At 36.6% G+C, this 13,276-nt stretch overlaps 1 protein-coding gene across 1 annotated transcript in view; it reads right to left on the reverse strand.

Moving 5' to 3' along the window:
- The window catches only part of LOC112643516 (histone-arginine methyltransferase CARM1-like), a 253,878-nt gene that overhangs the window by 152,899 nt on the left and 87,703 nt on the right, over positions 1-13,276 (reverse strand). Inside the window, exon 3 of the mRNA XM_035709112.2 lies at positions 9,413-9,538. Within this exon, the coding sequence (XP_035565005.2) occupies positions 9,413-9,538 (126 nt within the window). The remainder of the gene's footprint in view (positions 1-9,412; positions 9,539-13,276) is intronic.

Raw genomic sequence — 13,276 nt, forward strand, 5'->3', positions numbered from 1 at the left:
GTTCAGCTCTGGGAGAACCTGAAGGTGAGTCTCTGCCCTTAAGAGACAACACAACAAAAAGCCCTGCTGAGATACAGTGCAGAAGTAGCAGCTTGTAAGACACCTGGGGTGTATAAGAAGATTTGTTTGCTAATCTCATGGCCTATGCTGAAGGGGCAGGAATCTTTGGGAGAACTCTCCAAGAACAAAGGAACTGGTAGGTGCCACTTTCCTCTCCTGCTCCATAACCTAGATACAGGGACACCTGCAGGAATGAACATAGTGGGAATACTCTCTACCTAGCTTGCTAACAGTGCTCCTGCTCCCACGGGCTTCTTGGGGTTGCCTCCTCCAACCTGGCCTTAGCAGAAGTTTTCCTGGGAGGCTGCTGATGTCCTGTCATGCAAACCTTGCTAACACCATGCACCCTACCCCTGTGCTCTCCTATGGATCTTTTCCCTCTGAGTCAGCCTTCTCCCACAGCATACACATGCTGCACCATCACATTCTCCAAAAAACTTGCTCCCTCCAACATGCCCTTAGTAGGAGTCCATTCAAAGTAGTGCCACAAATGTTACAGTGTGCAAGCAGCCCTAACAGGGGCTAGCACCACTCCAAACTGACTCCTGATCTAGGGAGAAGGGAAGATAATCACACACACCATTCCAGCTTTGGCCCCAGCACTGGCTGGAGGCAGACACCAGGTCTGACTACAAGTCCCACCTATCAATGGGATCTTCTCAGGGGATAACAAAGGGAAAGTGCCTCTGTAGTTCAGTGCTATTTCATCTCTGGCAAACACCTGATCTGACTCAGCTGAAGACTAAGGTGGCTCACTAACATCACAGAGATGAAACTCTGCCCACAACAGGCAAAGAAAGCCACTGCACACAATTGGAATGAAGGAAAAAGTGGCTCAGCCACAACAGCTGGGTACCTGTAACACACATACAAGACATCCCTAAAATGCCAGGGTGTGGTGAAGAGGGGGCACTGTACTGCAGAGCACTATAGGACCTCTTCTTCATAAGGACACTACTTCCAAGGGCTAGACACATGGTTGAGTTTCCTAATACACAGAAACAGACACGGAGAGTTAGACAAATGAGGTGACAGAGGAATATATCTCAAATGAAACAACAGGACAAACATCACAGCAAGAGACCTAAATGAAACAGAGATAAGTAATATGTCTGATAGAGAATTTAAAGACATGGTCAGAAAGATACTCACTGGGCTTGAGAAAAGAGTACAAGACCTCAGTGAGACCATTAACAAAGAGATTTTTTAAAAACCCATAAAAAGGAACCAAACAGAAATGAAGAACTCAATAACAAAAACTAAAAATACACTAGAAGAAATAAATAATAGACTAGAGTATGAAGAATAGATCAGTGACCTGGAGGACAGAGTAATGGAAAACAATCAAGAAGAGAGAGAGAAAAAAGTGAAAATAGATTAAGGGAATTCAGCAACTCCATCAAGCATAGTAACATTTGCATAATAGGGATCCCAGAAGGAGAAGAAAGAGAAAAGGGCGCAGAAGATGTATTTGAAGAAATAATAGCTAAAAACTTCTCTAATCTGGAGAAGGAAACTGAACTCCAGATCTAGGAGGCATAGAAAACCCCCAACAAAATCAATCCAAGGAGGCCAACACCAAGACACATAGCAATTAAAATGGCAAGAAGTCCTGATAAAGAGAGAATTTTTAAAGCATCAAGAGAAAAGAAAACATTTACATACAAGGGAAATCCCATAATACTATCAGCTGATTTTTCAGCAGAAACTTTGCAGGCCAGAAGAAAGTGGCATGATATATTCAAAGTGCTGAAAGAAAAAACCCACAACCAAGAATACTCCACCCAGCAAGACTACCATTCAGAATAGAATGATATAGAGTCTCCTAGAAAACAAACATTAAAGGAATTCATCACCACAAAACCAGTCCTATAATAAATGTTAAAGGGTGGGATGCCTGGGTGGCTCAGCGGTTGAGTGTCAGCCTTCAGCTCAGGGTGTGATCCTGGAGTCCCGGGATTGAGTCCTACATCAATCCTGCATGGAGCCTGCTTCTTCCTCTGTCTACGTCTCTGCCTCTCTGTGTGTGTGTCTCTCATGAATAAATAAATAAAGTCCTTAAAAAAAAGAAATGTTAAAGGAGACTCTAAGTGGAAAGGAAAGACCATAGCAGGAATAAAATATGAAGCATAAAGCAATAAAATTAATTATATCTGTTAAATAAATCAAGGGATTCAAAAAAATAAAAAGATGTAAACTGTGACACCATATACCTAAAATGTGGGAGCAAGAAGAGTAAAAATTTAGTGCTTTTAGAATAAGTATTAAACTTAAGCAACCTTCAACTTCATACAGAGTGCTACATGCCTAAGATGTCATATATAAACCTAATGGAAACCACAATCCAAAAACCGGTGATATATAAAAACTAAAGATAAAGGAATTCCAGTATATCACTAAAGAAAACCAGCAAACCAGGAGAGAAGAAAGCAAGAGAAGAAAGGAACAGAGAACTACAAAAACAACCATAAAACAAGTAACCAAATGGCAATAAGTACATACCTATCAATAATTAATTTGAATATAAATGGACTAAACACTAATAAAAAGACATAGGGTGGGATCCCTGGGTGGCGCAGCGGTTTGGCGCCTGCCTTTGGCCCAGGGCGCGATCCTGGAGACCCGGGATCGAATCCCACGTCAGGCTCCCGGTGCATGGAGCCTGCTTCTCCCTCTGCCTGTGTCTCTGCCTCTCTCTCTCTCTCTCTCTCTGTGTGACTATCATAAATAAATAAAATTAAAAAAAAAAAAAAGACATAGGGTGACTGAACAGATAAACAAGTAAGACCCATCTATATGATGCCTACGAAAGCTCATTTCAGACCTAAAGACACGTGCAGATTGAAAGTGAAGGAATAGAAAATAATTTATCATGCAGATAGAAGTGAAAAGAAAGCCTGGGTAGCAATACTTACATCAGACAAAATAGACTTTAAAACAAAGGCTGTAACAATAGATGAAGAAAAACACTATGTAATCATAAACATAATAATCCAACAAGATGTAACAATTGTAAACACTTAGGCACACAGCATGGAAGCACCCAAATACATAAAATAGCTAATAACAGACATAAAGGAAGTAATAGATAGTATTACAGTTATAGTAGCAGACTTTAACACCCCACTTACATTAATGGCTGGATCGTCCAAAAAGAAAATCAACAAGGAAACCATGGCTTTTAGTGACATATTGGACCAGATGGATTTACCAGATATATTCAGAACATTCTATCCTAAAACAGCAAAATACACATTCTGTCAAGTGCACATGGAATATTCTCTAGAAGAGTACACATATTAAACCACAAAACAAGTCTTAACAAATTCAAAAATACTGAAGTTATACCATACATATTTCTGGCCACAATGCTATGAAACTAGAAATCAACCACAAGAAAAATCTGGAAAGAATACAAATACATGGAGGTTAAATGACGTGCTATTACACAGTGAATGGATCAACCAAGAAATTAAAGAGGAAATAAAAAATTACATGAGACAAATGAAAAATGAAAACACAGCCACCCAAAATCTTTGGGATGCAACAAAGGCTGTTTTAAGAGGAAAGTTTATAGTAATACAAACCTACGTCAAGAAGTAAGAAACATTTCAATTAAACAATTTAACCTTACACTGATAGGAGCTAGAAAAAGGACAAACAAAACCCAAAACCAGTAGAAGTAAGGAAATAATAAAATTAGAGCAGAAATAATTGAAATATAAACTAAAAAAAAAACCCAATCAGAAATCAATAAAACCAGGAGCTAGTTCTTTCAAAAGATCAATGAAATTGGTAAACCTTTAGTCAGACTCATCAAATGAGAGAGGACTGAAATGAAATCAGAATTAAAGATAAGAAATAACAACAAACACCACAGAAATACAAAGGATTATAAGAGAATACTATGAAAAATCATATGCCAACAAACTGAACAACCTAGAAATGAATAAATTCCTAGAAATATACAACCTCCCAAAACTGAATAAGGAAGAAATAGAAAATTTGAACATACCAATTACCAGCAATGAAATTGAAACAGTAATCAAACAAAACAAACAAAAGTCCAGGACCAGAAAGCTTCATAGGTTAATTCTACCAAACATCTAAAGAAGAATTAATACTGATTTTTCTCAAACTATTACAAAAAAATAGAAGAGGAAGGAAAGCTTCTAACTCATTTTATAAGGCCAGAATTTATGCTGTACCAAAACCAGACAAAGACAACATTTAAAAAGCCTCAATGAAATATTAACAAACCGAATCCAACAATACATTAAAAAAATCATTTACCACAATCATGTGTGATTTATTCCTGGGATGCAAGGGTGGTTCAGTATTTGCCTATCAATCAACATGATGCATCACATCAACAAGAGAAAGAATAAAAACCATATGACCATTTCAAAAGATACAGAGAAAGTATTTGGCAATGTATAACGCCCATTCATGATAAAGACCATCAACAAAATAGGTTTAGAGGGAACATATCTCAACATGATAAGGGCCATATTTGAAAAACCCACAGGTAAACATTGTCCTTAATGAAAAAAACTGAGAGTTTATTCCCAAAGGTCAGGAACAAGCAAGGATGTCAACTCTCACCACTTTTTTTTTTCAACATAGTACTAGAATTCCTAGCCACAGCAATCAGACAAGAAAAAGGAATTAAAGGCATCCAAATTGGTTAATAAAACTTCCATAATTTTCAAGTGACATGATACTCTACACAGAAAATCCTAAAGACCACACTAAAAATCTATTAGAACTGATACATGAATTTGTTATGGTCACAGGATACAAAATTAATATAATGCAGAAATCTACTGCATTTCTGTATACCAATAACAAAGTATCAAAAAGAGAAATTAAGAAAACAATCCCATTTATAATTGCACCAAAAAATAATAAAAGACCCTCCAAGGGACCATAAGGGAAAGAGGGGAAACTGAATGGGGAAAGATCAGAGAGGAAGACAAACCATGAGAGACTTTTAACTCTGGGAAACCAATTGAGAGTTGCTGAAGGGGAGGTGGGTGAAGGATGGGGTAACTGGGTGATGGGCACTAAGGAGGGCACATGATGTGATGAGTATTTGATGTTGTAATATATATTGGCAAACTGAAATTAAATTTAAAAAATAAATGTGAGCAAAAGTAAAACAGCATTAAATTAAAAAATATAATATAATATAAATAAGATACCTATGAATAAATTTAACCAAGGAGCTGAAAGACCTGTACTCTGAAAACTTTAAAGCACTAATGAAAGAAATTGAAGATGACACCAATAAATGGAAAGATATTGCATGCTCATGGATTAAAATAACAAATATTGTTAAAATGTCCATATTACCCAAACCAATATACAGATCTAATTCAATCCCTACCAAAATACTAATAGCATTTTTCACAAACCTAGAGCAAATAATCCTAAAATTTTATGGAACCACAAAAGACTCCAAATATCCAAAGCAACCTTAAAAAAGAAAAGCAAAGCAGGAAGCATCACAATTCCAGACTTCAAATTATATTACAAAGCTGCAGTGATCAAAACAGTATGGTACTAGTGCAAAACAGACACAAAAACAGATGCAAGAATAGAAAACACAGAAATGAACCTACAACTGTACAGTCAATTCATCTTCAACAAAGCAAGAAAAAATATCCAATGGGAAAAAGACCGTCTCCCCAACATGTGGTGTTGGGAAAACTGGACAGCCACATATAGAAGAATGAAACGGGACCACTTTCTTTCACACAAAAATAAATTCAAAGTGGATTAAAGACTTAAATGTGAGACCAGATGCCATAAAACTGCTAGAAAAGAACACAGGCAGTAATTTCTTTGACATCAGCTGTAGCAATATTTTTCGAGATATGCCTCCTTTGACAAGGGAAACAAAAGCAAAAATAAAGTATTGGGACTACTTCAAAATAAAAAGTTTCTGCATAGCGAAGGAAACAGCATAGCTAAACGTCAATGTACTGAATGTGAGAAGAGATTTGCAGATGACATATTCAATAACAGTTTAATATCCAAAATATATAAAGAACTTCGACAACTCACACAGAACACAAATAATCCAATTAAAGGTGGGAAAGGGGCACCTGGGTAGCTTAGTCAGTTCAACTTCTGACTCTTGGATACAGCCCAGGTGATGTTCTCATGGGTTGGGCTCTCTGCTTAGCAGAGTCTGCTTGAAGATTCTCTCCCTTTTCCCTTGCCCCCAATTCATACACTATTCCCCCTCAAAAGTGAGTCAATCTTTTTTAAAAACTAAAAAATAGGGATGCCTGGGTAGTTCAGTGGTTGCGCATCTGCCTTCAGCTCAGGGCGTGATGCTGGAGTCCGAGATCAAGTCCCACATCGGGCTCCCTGCATGGAGCCTGCTTCTCCCTCTGCCTGTGTCTCTGTTTCACTCTCTCTCTGTCTCTCATGAATAAATAAATAAAATCTATAAATAAATAAATAAATAAATAAATAAATAAATAAATAAATAAATAAATAAATAAAAAGTGGGCAGAAGACACAGACATTTCTCCAATTTAGACATACAGATGGCAACAGACACACAAAAGGATGCTCAGCACCACTTGTCATCAGGGAAATGCAAATCAAAATCACAATGCGGTTATCACCTCACACCCGTCAGAATGGCTAAAACAAAAAACACAAGAAACAACAAGTGTTGGTGAGGATGTAGAGAAAAAGAAATCCTGGTGCACTGTTGGTAGAAACTCAAACTGCTTCAGCCACTGTGGGAACCAGTATGGACATTCCTCAAAAAATTAAAAATAGAATTACCAGATGATCCAGTAATTTTGCTACTGGGTATTTACCCAAAGAATATGAAAACATTAATTTGAAAAGATATGGGCACCTCTATGTTTATTGCAGCATTATTCATAATAGCCAAATTATGGAAGTAGCCCAAGTGTCTATTAATAGATAAATGGATAAAGAAGATGTGTGTGTATACACACACATGGAAATACACACACACACATATATGTGTATATATATGTAATAGACTATTACTCATCCATAAAAAATTAAATTGTTATTTGCAACAATATGGATAGATCTAGATGGTATAATACCAAGAGAGATAAGTCATTCAAAACAAATACCATATGATTTCACTCATTTGTGAAATTTAAGAAACAAAACACATGAACAAAGTAAAAAAGAGATAAACCAGTCATTTGACTTGCAAATACCTTTTAAACACAGAGTGCTAGAATAAACGGGTATCCATATGGTCTAAAAGTAATCCTTGGTCCATACCTCACACCATATAAATAGTAATTAAGAGAGATTACAAGATAATACTAAATTTTAAAAATGATAAAGTAATAAAAAATTCAAAAGGTAAGACTTTAAAACTTCTAGAAGGAATCACAGGAGAAATCATTCACTATCTGAAAGGTTCTTAGGATATAGAAGGTAGTAAGGAAAAAGATGACAACCTTGACTTCACCAAATTTTAACACTTCTTTTCAGCGGAAGACATCATTCTCCAAAGGAGTAAAGCAAGTTCCAAGCTAGGAGATAACATCATAAATTACGTGCCTGACACTTGCTTGGTATCCTGGATACAAACAACTCCATAGATGAACAACCAATCGGTAACAAGTAAATGATTTAAATTCATAAGCCCATGAAAAAGTAAGTGCTTAATATCATTGAGCATCAGAAAAATGTAAATTAAAACCACAGTGAGATTCAACTACACATCTACCAAAATGGGGAAAGTTTTATTTTTATTTATTTATTTATTTTCAAAATGGGAAAAAATTCAATAGACTGAAAGACCAAATGTTGGCAAAGATGTGGGACAACTCTCATTCATCATTCGTGGGAGTATACAATGGTACAACTGCTTTAGAAAAAAAAATCTGGTTATTTATTATAGAACTAAGTATGCATTTATGCTATGAGCAAGCAATTTTACCCACAGATATTGATATAAAAGAAATAAAAAATATATGTATGCAAAATGATTGGCACGAGAATATTTACAGCAACCTTACTCATGATAGCCAAGACCTGGAGACAGTCTGAATATCTACCAAAAGGAGAATGGATAAACAAATTGTGACTATTACCTAGCAATAAAAGTGAACAAACTACTAATACTAGTAACAACATGGATGTCTCGAAACATGCTCGGTGACCTTAATAAAGAAAGTAGACACTGAATGATCCCATTTATAGGAAGTTCTTGAAGAGGCAAGTCTAATCCATGGTTAGAAGAAAATCAGAGCAGTGACTGCCCCTGGAAGGACAGGAGTAGGGAGTGACAGGGCAAGGGTATGAGGTAACTTTTAAGAATGATGGTGTTCTTGAGATTTGTGCATTTCAATATATGAAAATTTTAACTCGATAGAAAAAAATTAGAAACAAATTTTGAATTCTAGTTAATTATATACAGCCGGAAGTACATGACAGCAAAATGTGCTGGTTATTCTAATTTACTCCAAAATACATCATAAAAATAAGATGGACCGAATAATGGAGGATGGATGGATGGACAGACATGTGTTAAACAAATTCCTCACTCTGGCTGACTCCTGTGTGAGTAGAATTTCAAAACAAGAAACCAGGTTAATTTCTTTATCCCAAGTAGTTATCGGTAATGAAATCACTTAGGATATTTTAGCTAACCAGAGGAGAATATGTACCATCGCTAATACTTTACATTGTCTGGATTAACACTGTAAGTACACAAGATCCATTTATGTCCAACTTAAAGAAATGACCGTCAACCATCTAAGGTAGACTCAGGGCACTGTTAGCCTTAATTTTCTTTATCAGACTTGATATCTTCCAGAGTGCCTTTTCTTCCTTCCTAAAACACTTCCAATTATACTTTAGTTTACCTCCCTGCTTGCTTGACATTTGTCATCTAGAATCTAAAAATGATCAACCAATGATTCAAAGGCAAAAACAACATGGAATCATTCTGAATGATACTCAAATTGAAAAATGATATTTCTGCAAACAACCTCATCTTCAAGGAGAACCAACAACACTGATGAAGACTGGGACAATCCTTGGTGGCCTCTCCTATAGCTCTGGATGAATGAGGATCAAAGTGTGTGTGTGTGTGGGCGGGGGGGGGGGGTCAAGAATAAAAACATTCTCCTAATCTAGGAAAAGGTTGGTTGCTCTCTAGCCATGGTATCAAGTAAGCACCAGCACCAATTTCAGATCATTCTATCCATGGCAGCTCACATCAGTAAACATGCTGCCAAAAGCCAACCAATCAGTAACAGCAAAGTCAACCAATCAGGAGACTTGTCCTCAGGAAAGGCAAGGAAAGGGTCAGGACAGGCACAAGACTTACCAGCATGAGACTCAAACTTCAACAAAGCACTGTTGTATCCCAGAGTAATCAAGATGGATTCCTTCCCCACCCGGCAGCATTCAGTGTCTCTGTTGAGTAAGCATTTAAAGACACAGACGCCATCAGCTATAGAGGGTGGAGGAAAAAAAAAAAAAAAAAGAAAAGGATTAGGAAAATCCATTTTTGAGCATTGTAAAAAGGTTCAGCAACATCATCCCTACAATTCTCTCATGTTTTCAAGGCTCTCCATGTCTTTCTTCTTAATATAATGCCTCCTGAGATTTAAGAGGATCTAAGGATCTGAGATAAAAGAGGAGTTTAACTATGGCCCTTTACCAATTCTTTGCAGGTGGGTTAGCACATAGCTGTTATGGCCTCTTGCCTTTATGCCCAGGGCCTATAAACTCCCTATAAACCCTGTATTCTCCAAATCCCTATAAACCCTGTATTCTCCAAATCATTTTGCATCTCTTGACGGAATCCCAGGAGCGCCCGTCCAGGTAACATCCCTTTGGGAGATTTTTTTTTATATAAATTTATTTTTTATTGGTGTTCAATTCACCAACATATAGAATAAAACCCAGTGCTCATCCTGTCAAGTGCCCACCTCAGTGCCTGTCACCCAGTCACCCCCACCCCCCGCCTTCCTCCCCTTCCACCACCCCTATTTCGTTTCCCAGAGTTAGGAGTCTTCCATGTTCTGTCTCCCTTTCTGATATTTCCCACTCATTTTATCTCCTTTCCCCTTTATTCCCTTTCACTATTTTTTATATTCCCCAAATGAATGAGACCATATAATGTTTGTCCTTCTCCGATTGACTTATTTCACTCAGCATAATACCCTCCATGTTCCATCCATGTTCCATGGAACATGTCCTCCAGTTCCATCCATGTTGAAGCAAATGGTGGGTATTTGTCATTTCTAAGGGCTGAGTAATATTCCATTGTATACATAAACCACATCTTCTTTATCCATTCATCTTTCGATGGACACCGAGACTCCTCTGGAAGATTCTTGAGCACCTACTATGTGCCAGAGATCTCATAGAATCTTCATTCAGAGTATTGTCACTGCCAATGTTTTTAGGTAAAAATGAGGCAGAAGGTTTTTGCCCAAATTTACACAGCTGGTAAGTGGCAGAACCAGAGTTAAAACCCAAGATTAAATTTGACTCCAAAGCTCATTATTGCTCTTAAAAAACCAAGACAAGCGCAAAAAAGAGGGAGCCTGGTTTCTGCAAGCAGGGCCCACAGTGAGTGGCTAGGTTCTCATGAGGTTCACACATAGATAACTGAGAAGTCACTTGCTATTCCTCCTTCTACACATTAAACAGGCCTTTAGCACTAGAGCAGCTGTAGTGTGGTGGCAAAAGTAATAAACTTGGGGTTTTGTTTTCATTTCTGATATTTACTAACTTAGGGACTTCAATCACCTAATCACACTTGGGCACATTATTTCATCATGTAAAATGAAAATGTTGATCTTTACTTCCCAAGTTTTTTGACTAATAAAGGTAAAATAACTCTAAAATCCTACTAAAATGATAAGAGACTATTGGCATTTCTCTCATTATAGAGTAGATCTTAGTTCCCATCCTTAATGTCTTTCATTCTCCCTCACAAATTCAAATACAGATAGTGTTTTGACTTTGAAAGATAATTATATATAAAATTCTACTGTTACACAAGTATGTGGCACATTCATACACACACACATTCAAAACACACGCATACACAGAGTAAAAATGGCCAAATATTTTCAAATATTTTCACCCATTACTTCAAATGAATGAATACCTCCTGATGGAAGCTTTCACAAATATTTTTTGCAAAACATCTTGGCTGGTTAAATAGTGCAGATGTTTTGAAAACATTTTCCTGGCATAAAGCATGAATACAGGTTTAATTATTTACAGCCCAGTCAGTGTCTCAAAGGCATCAGTGTCTCCTTGCAGAGAGGCAGCAGAAAGAAGGGAGTTTGGGACCCTTTTACACAATATGCTCTCTTTAAATCACAAAAAGTGGTTTTTTCCCCCCAAGAAACCAGGATTTTCCACATTTGCCAATTGTTTTCTTACAGTTTTGAAGGAAGATGAGGGAGGGATGCTACTCTTCTATAGTAGCTTGCAGTTTGTGAACTCTTTGCAGGTAAGGGTGATTTTACTTTATTTTTAAAATCATTATCTTTTTTTCTCTGAATCTAAATGCAGCACAGTACCTGGGACTTAACAGATCTTTCTGAATCGGTGAAAGCATTTCTTCACATATTGATGGCATGCCATCCCAGAATAGATAGAAAGTTTCAAAATTTATCTGGTTCAATTCTCCTAAACCAGAATTTTTTGTTTTGCTGTTGTTTGTTTGTTCAGTTGTGATTTGATTAGGGTATAAGATGAATTGCTCTTTTTTTCCTACTTTCAGACGTTGCAAAATGCCTGCCCATATAGCCTCTTTTCTTCATCCTCTCCTACCCTCTGTTTAAATATAGGTGGAACAGATCTTTCTTTTGTTTTTTGTTTTGTTTTGTTTTTTGTTTGTTTGTTTGTTTTTTGGAATAGATCTTTTTAAGCATGCCATGGAATCCAGTAAGTACTGGTAACTATGTAATTTTTTAAAATGTTGCTTTGGCAAAATAAATGAATACTTTAAACAAAATTGAAAAGTAACGATAAGCTGGGAAAATATTTTTAACATACTCAACAAAGATTGAATATCCTCAAGATACAATTAACTTTAAAAAATAAGAAGCAAGCATTCTCATTGAAAAGTTAGTAAAGAGAACAGCAGGTAATCGACAACTAGAAAAATGCCAATAGCAAAAAGAACGTGAATAATGAAGTAACAGTCAAAGAAATGTGTAATCAAACAATGAAGTCTAAATTTTTATCTCTGTGTGTCAGCCTTTTAAAAATAAGTATTAACAATATCAAATACTGGAAAGAGTCTGAGACAATGGTGAATAGCAATTATTGGGAACATAAATTTCTATGTTTCTGGTAAGTATTTTGCCCATAGGTTCAAAATGTAAAGTCTAGGTATTCTTTGCTAGACATTCTGCTTATAATCATTTCCTCCAGCAAGTACGTTTTCTAGTGTGGATGAGTGTACTGTCGAGGACATTCATCTTAGAGTTGTTTGCTACCTCTAGAAGATGCAAAGAAGTGAAATCTACCATGTACATGGTTGGTTAAGTGGAACATGATGGGGACACCTGGGTGGCTCAGTGGTTGAGCATCTGCCTTTGGTTCAGGTCGTGATCCTGGGGTCCTGGAATCGAGTCCCGCATCAGGCTCCCCACAGGGAGCCTGCTTCTCCCTCTGTCTATGTCTCTGCCTCTTTCTCTGTGTCTCTCATGAATAAATAAATTCAATTTTTTTTTTAAAAAAATGGAACATGATGCCCTGTGTTCAGGTTGCGAAACAGCATATATGTTATTGGAGCAATTTAATGTGTTTATTTTCTTCATAGAAAGCTGTTTAAAAAGAGACACATCAAAATGTCATCAGTTGTTTCCTCTGCATGGAGAGATTTGGGATAATTTTTATTTTTCCCTTTACAAGGTTCTGCCTTGTTTGAATTTTCTATGAGATTACTTATTTTTAACAATCAGAAAATACATGCAACCAATAAAAGACACCTACTATCGATAGCGTATTTTACCATAGTCTCATTCTTGGTGGGTATTAACATCCTTTTAATTCTCATTTATTAGACAGTAACTGGTAGCTTATTCATTCAAAAGTACTGATTTAAGAATAAGTGTATCCAATACAAGTATTATCTCAATTCTCAGTTTTAAGATCATTCACAGAAGTGAAAGTTTTCTCATTATTTCTCTTTGCTAATCTTATAACTTGTACCAAT

Source organism: Canis lupus, chromosome 1, assembly GCF_003254725.2.
Source record: "Canis lupus dingo isolate Sandy chromosome 1, ASM325472v2, whole genome shotgun sequence".
NCBI lineage: Eukaryota > Metazoa > Chordata > Mammalia > Carnivora > Canidae > Canis > Canis lupus.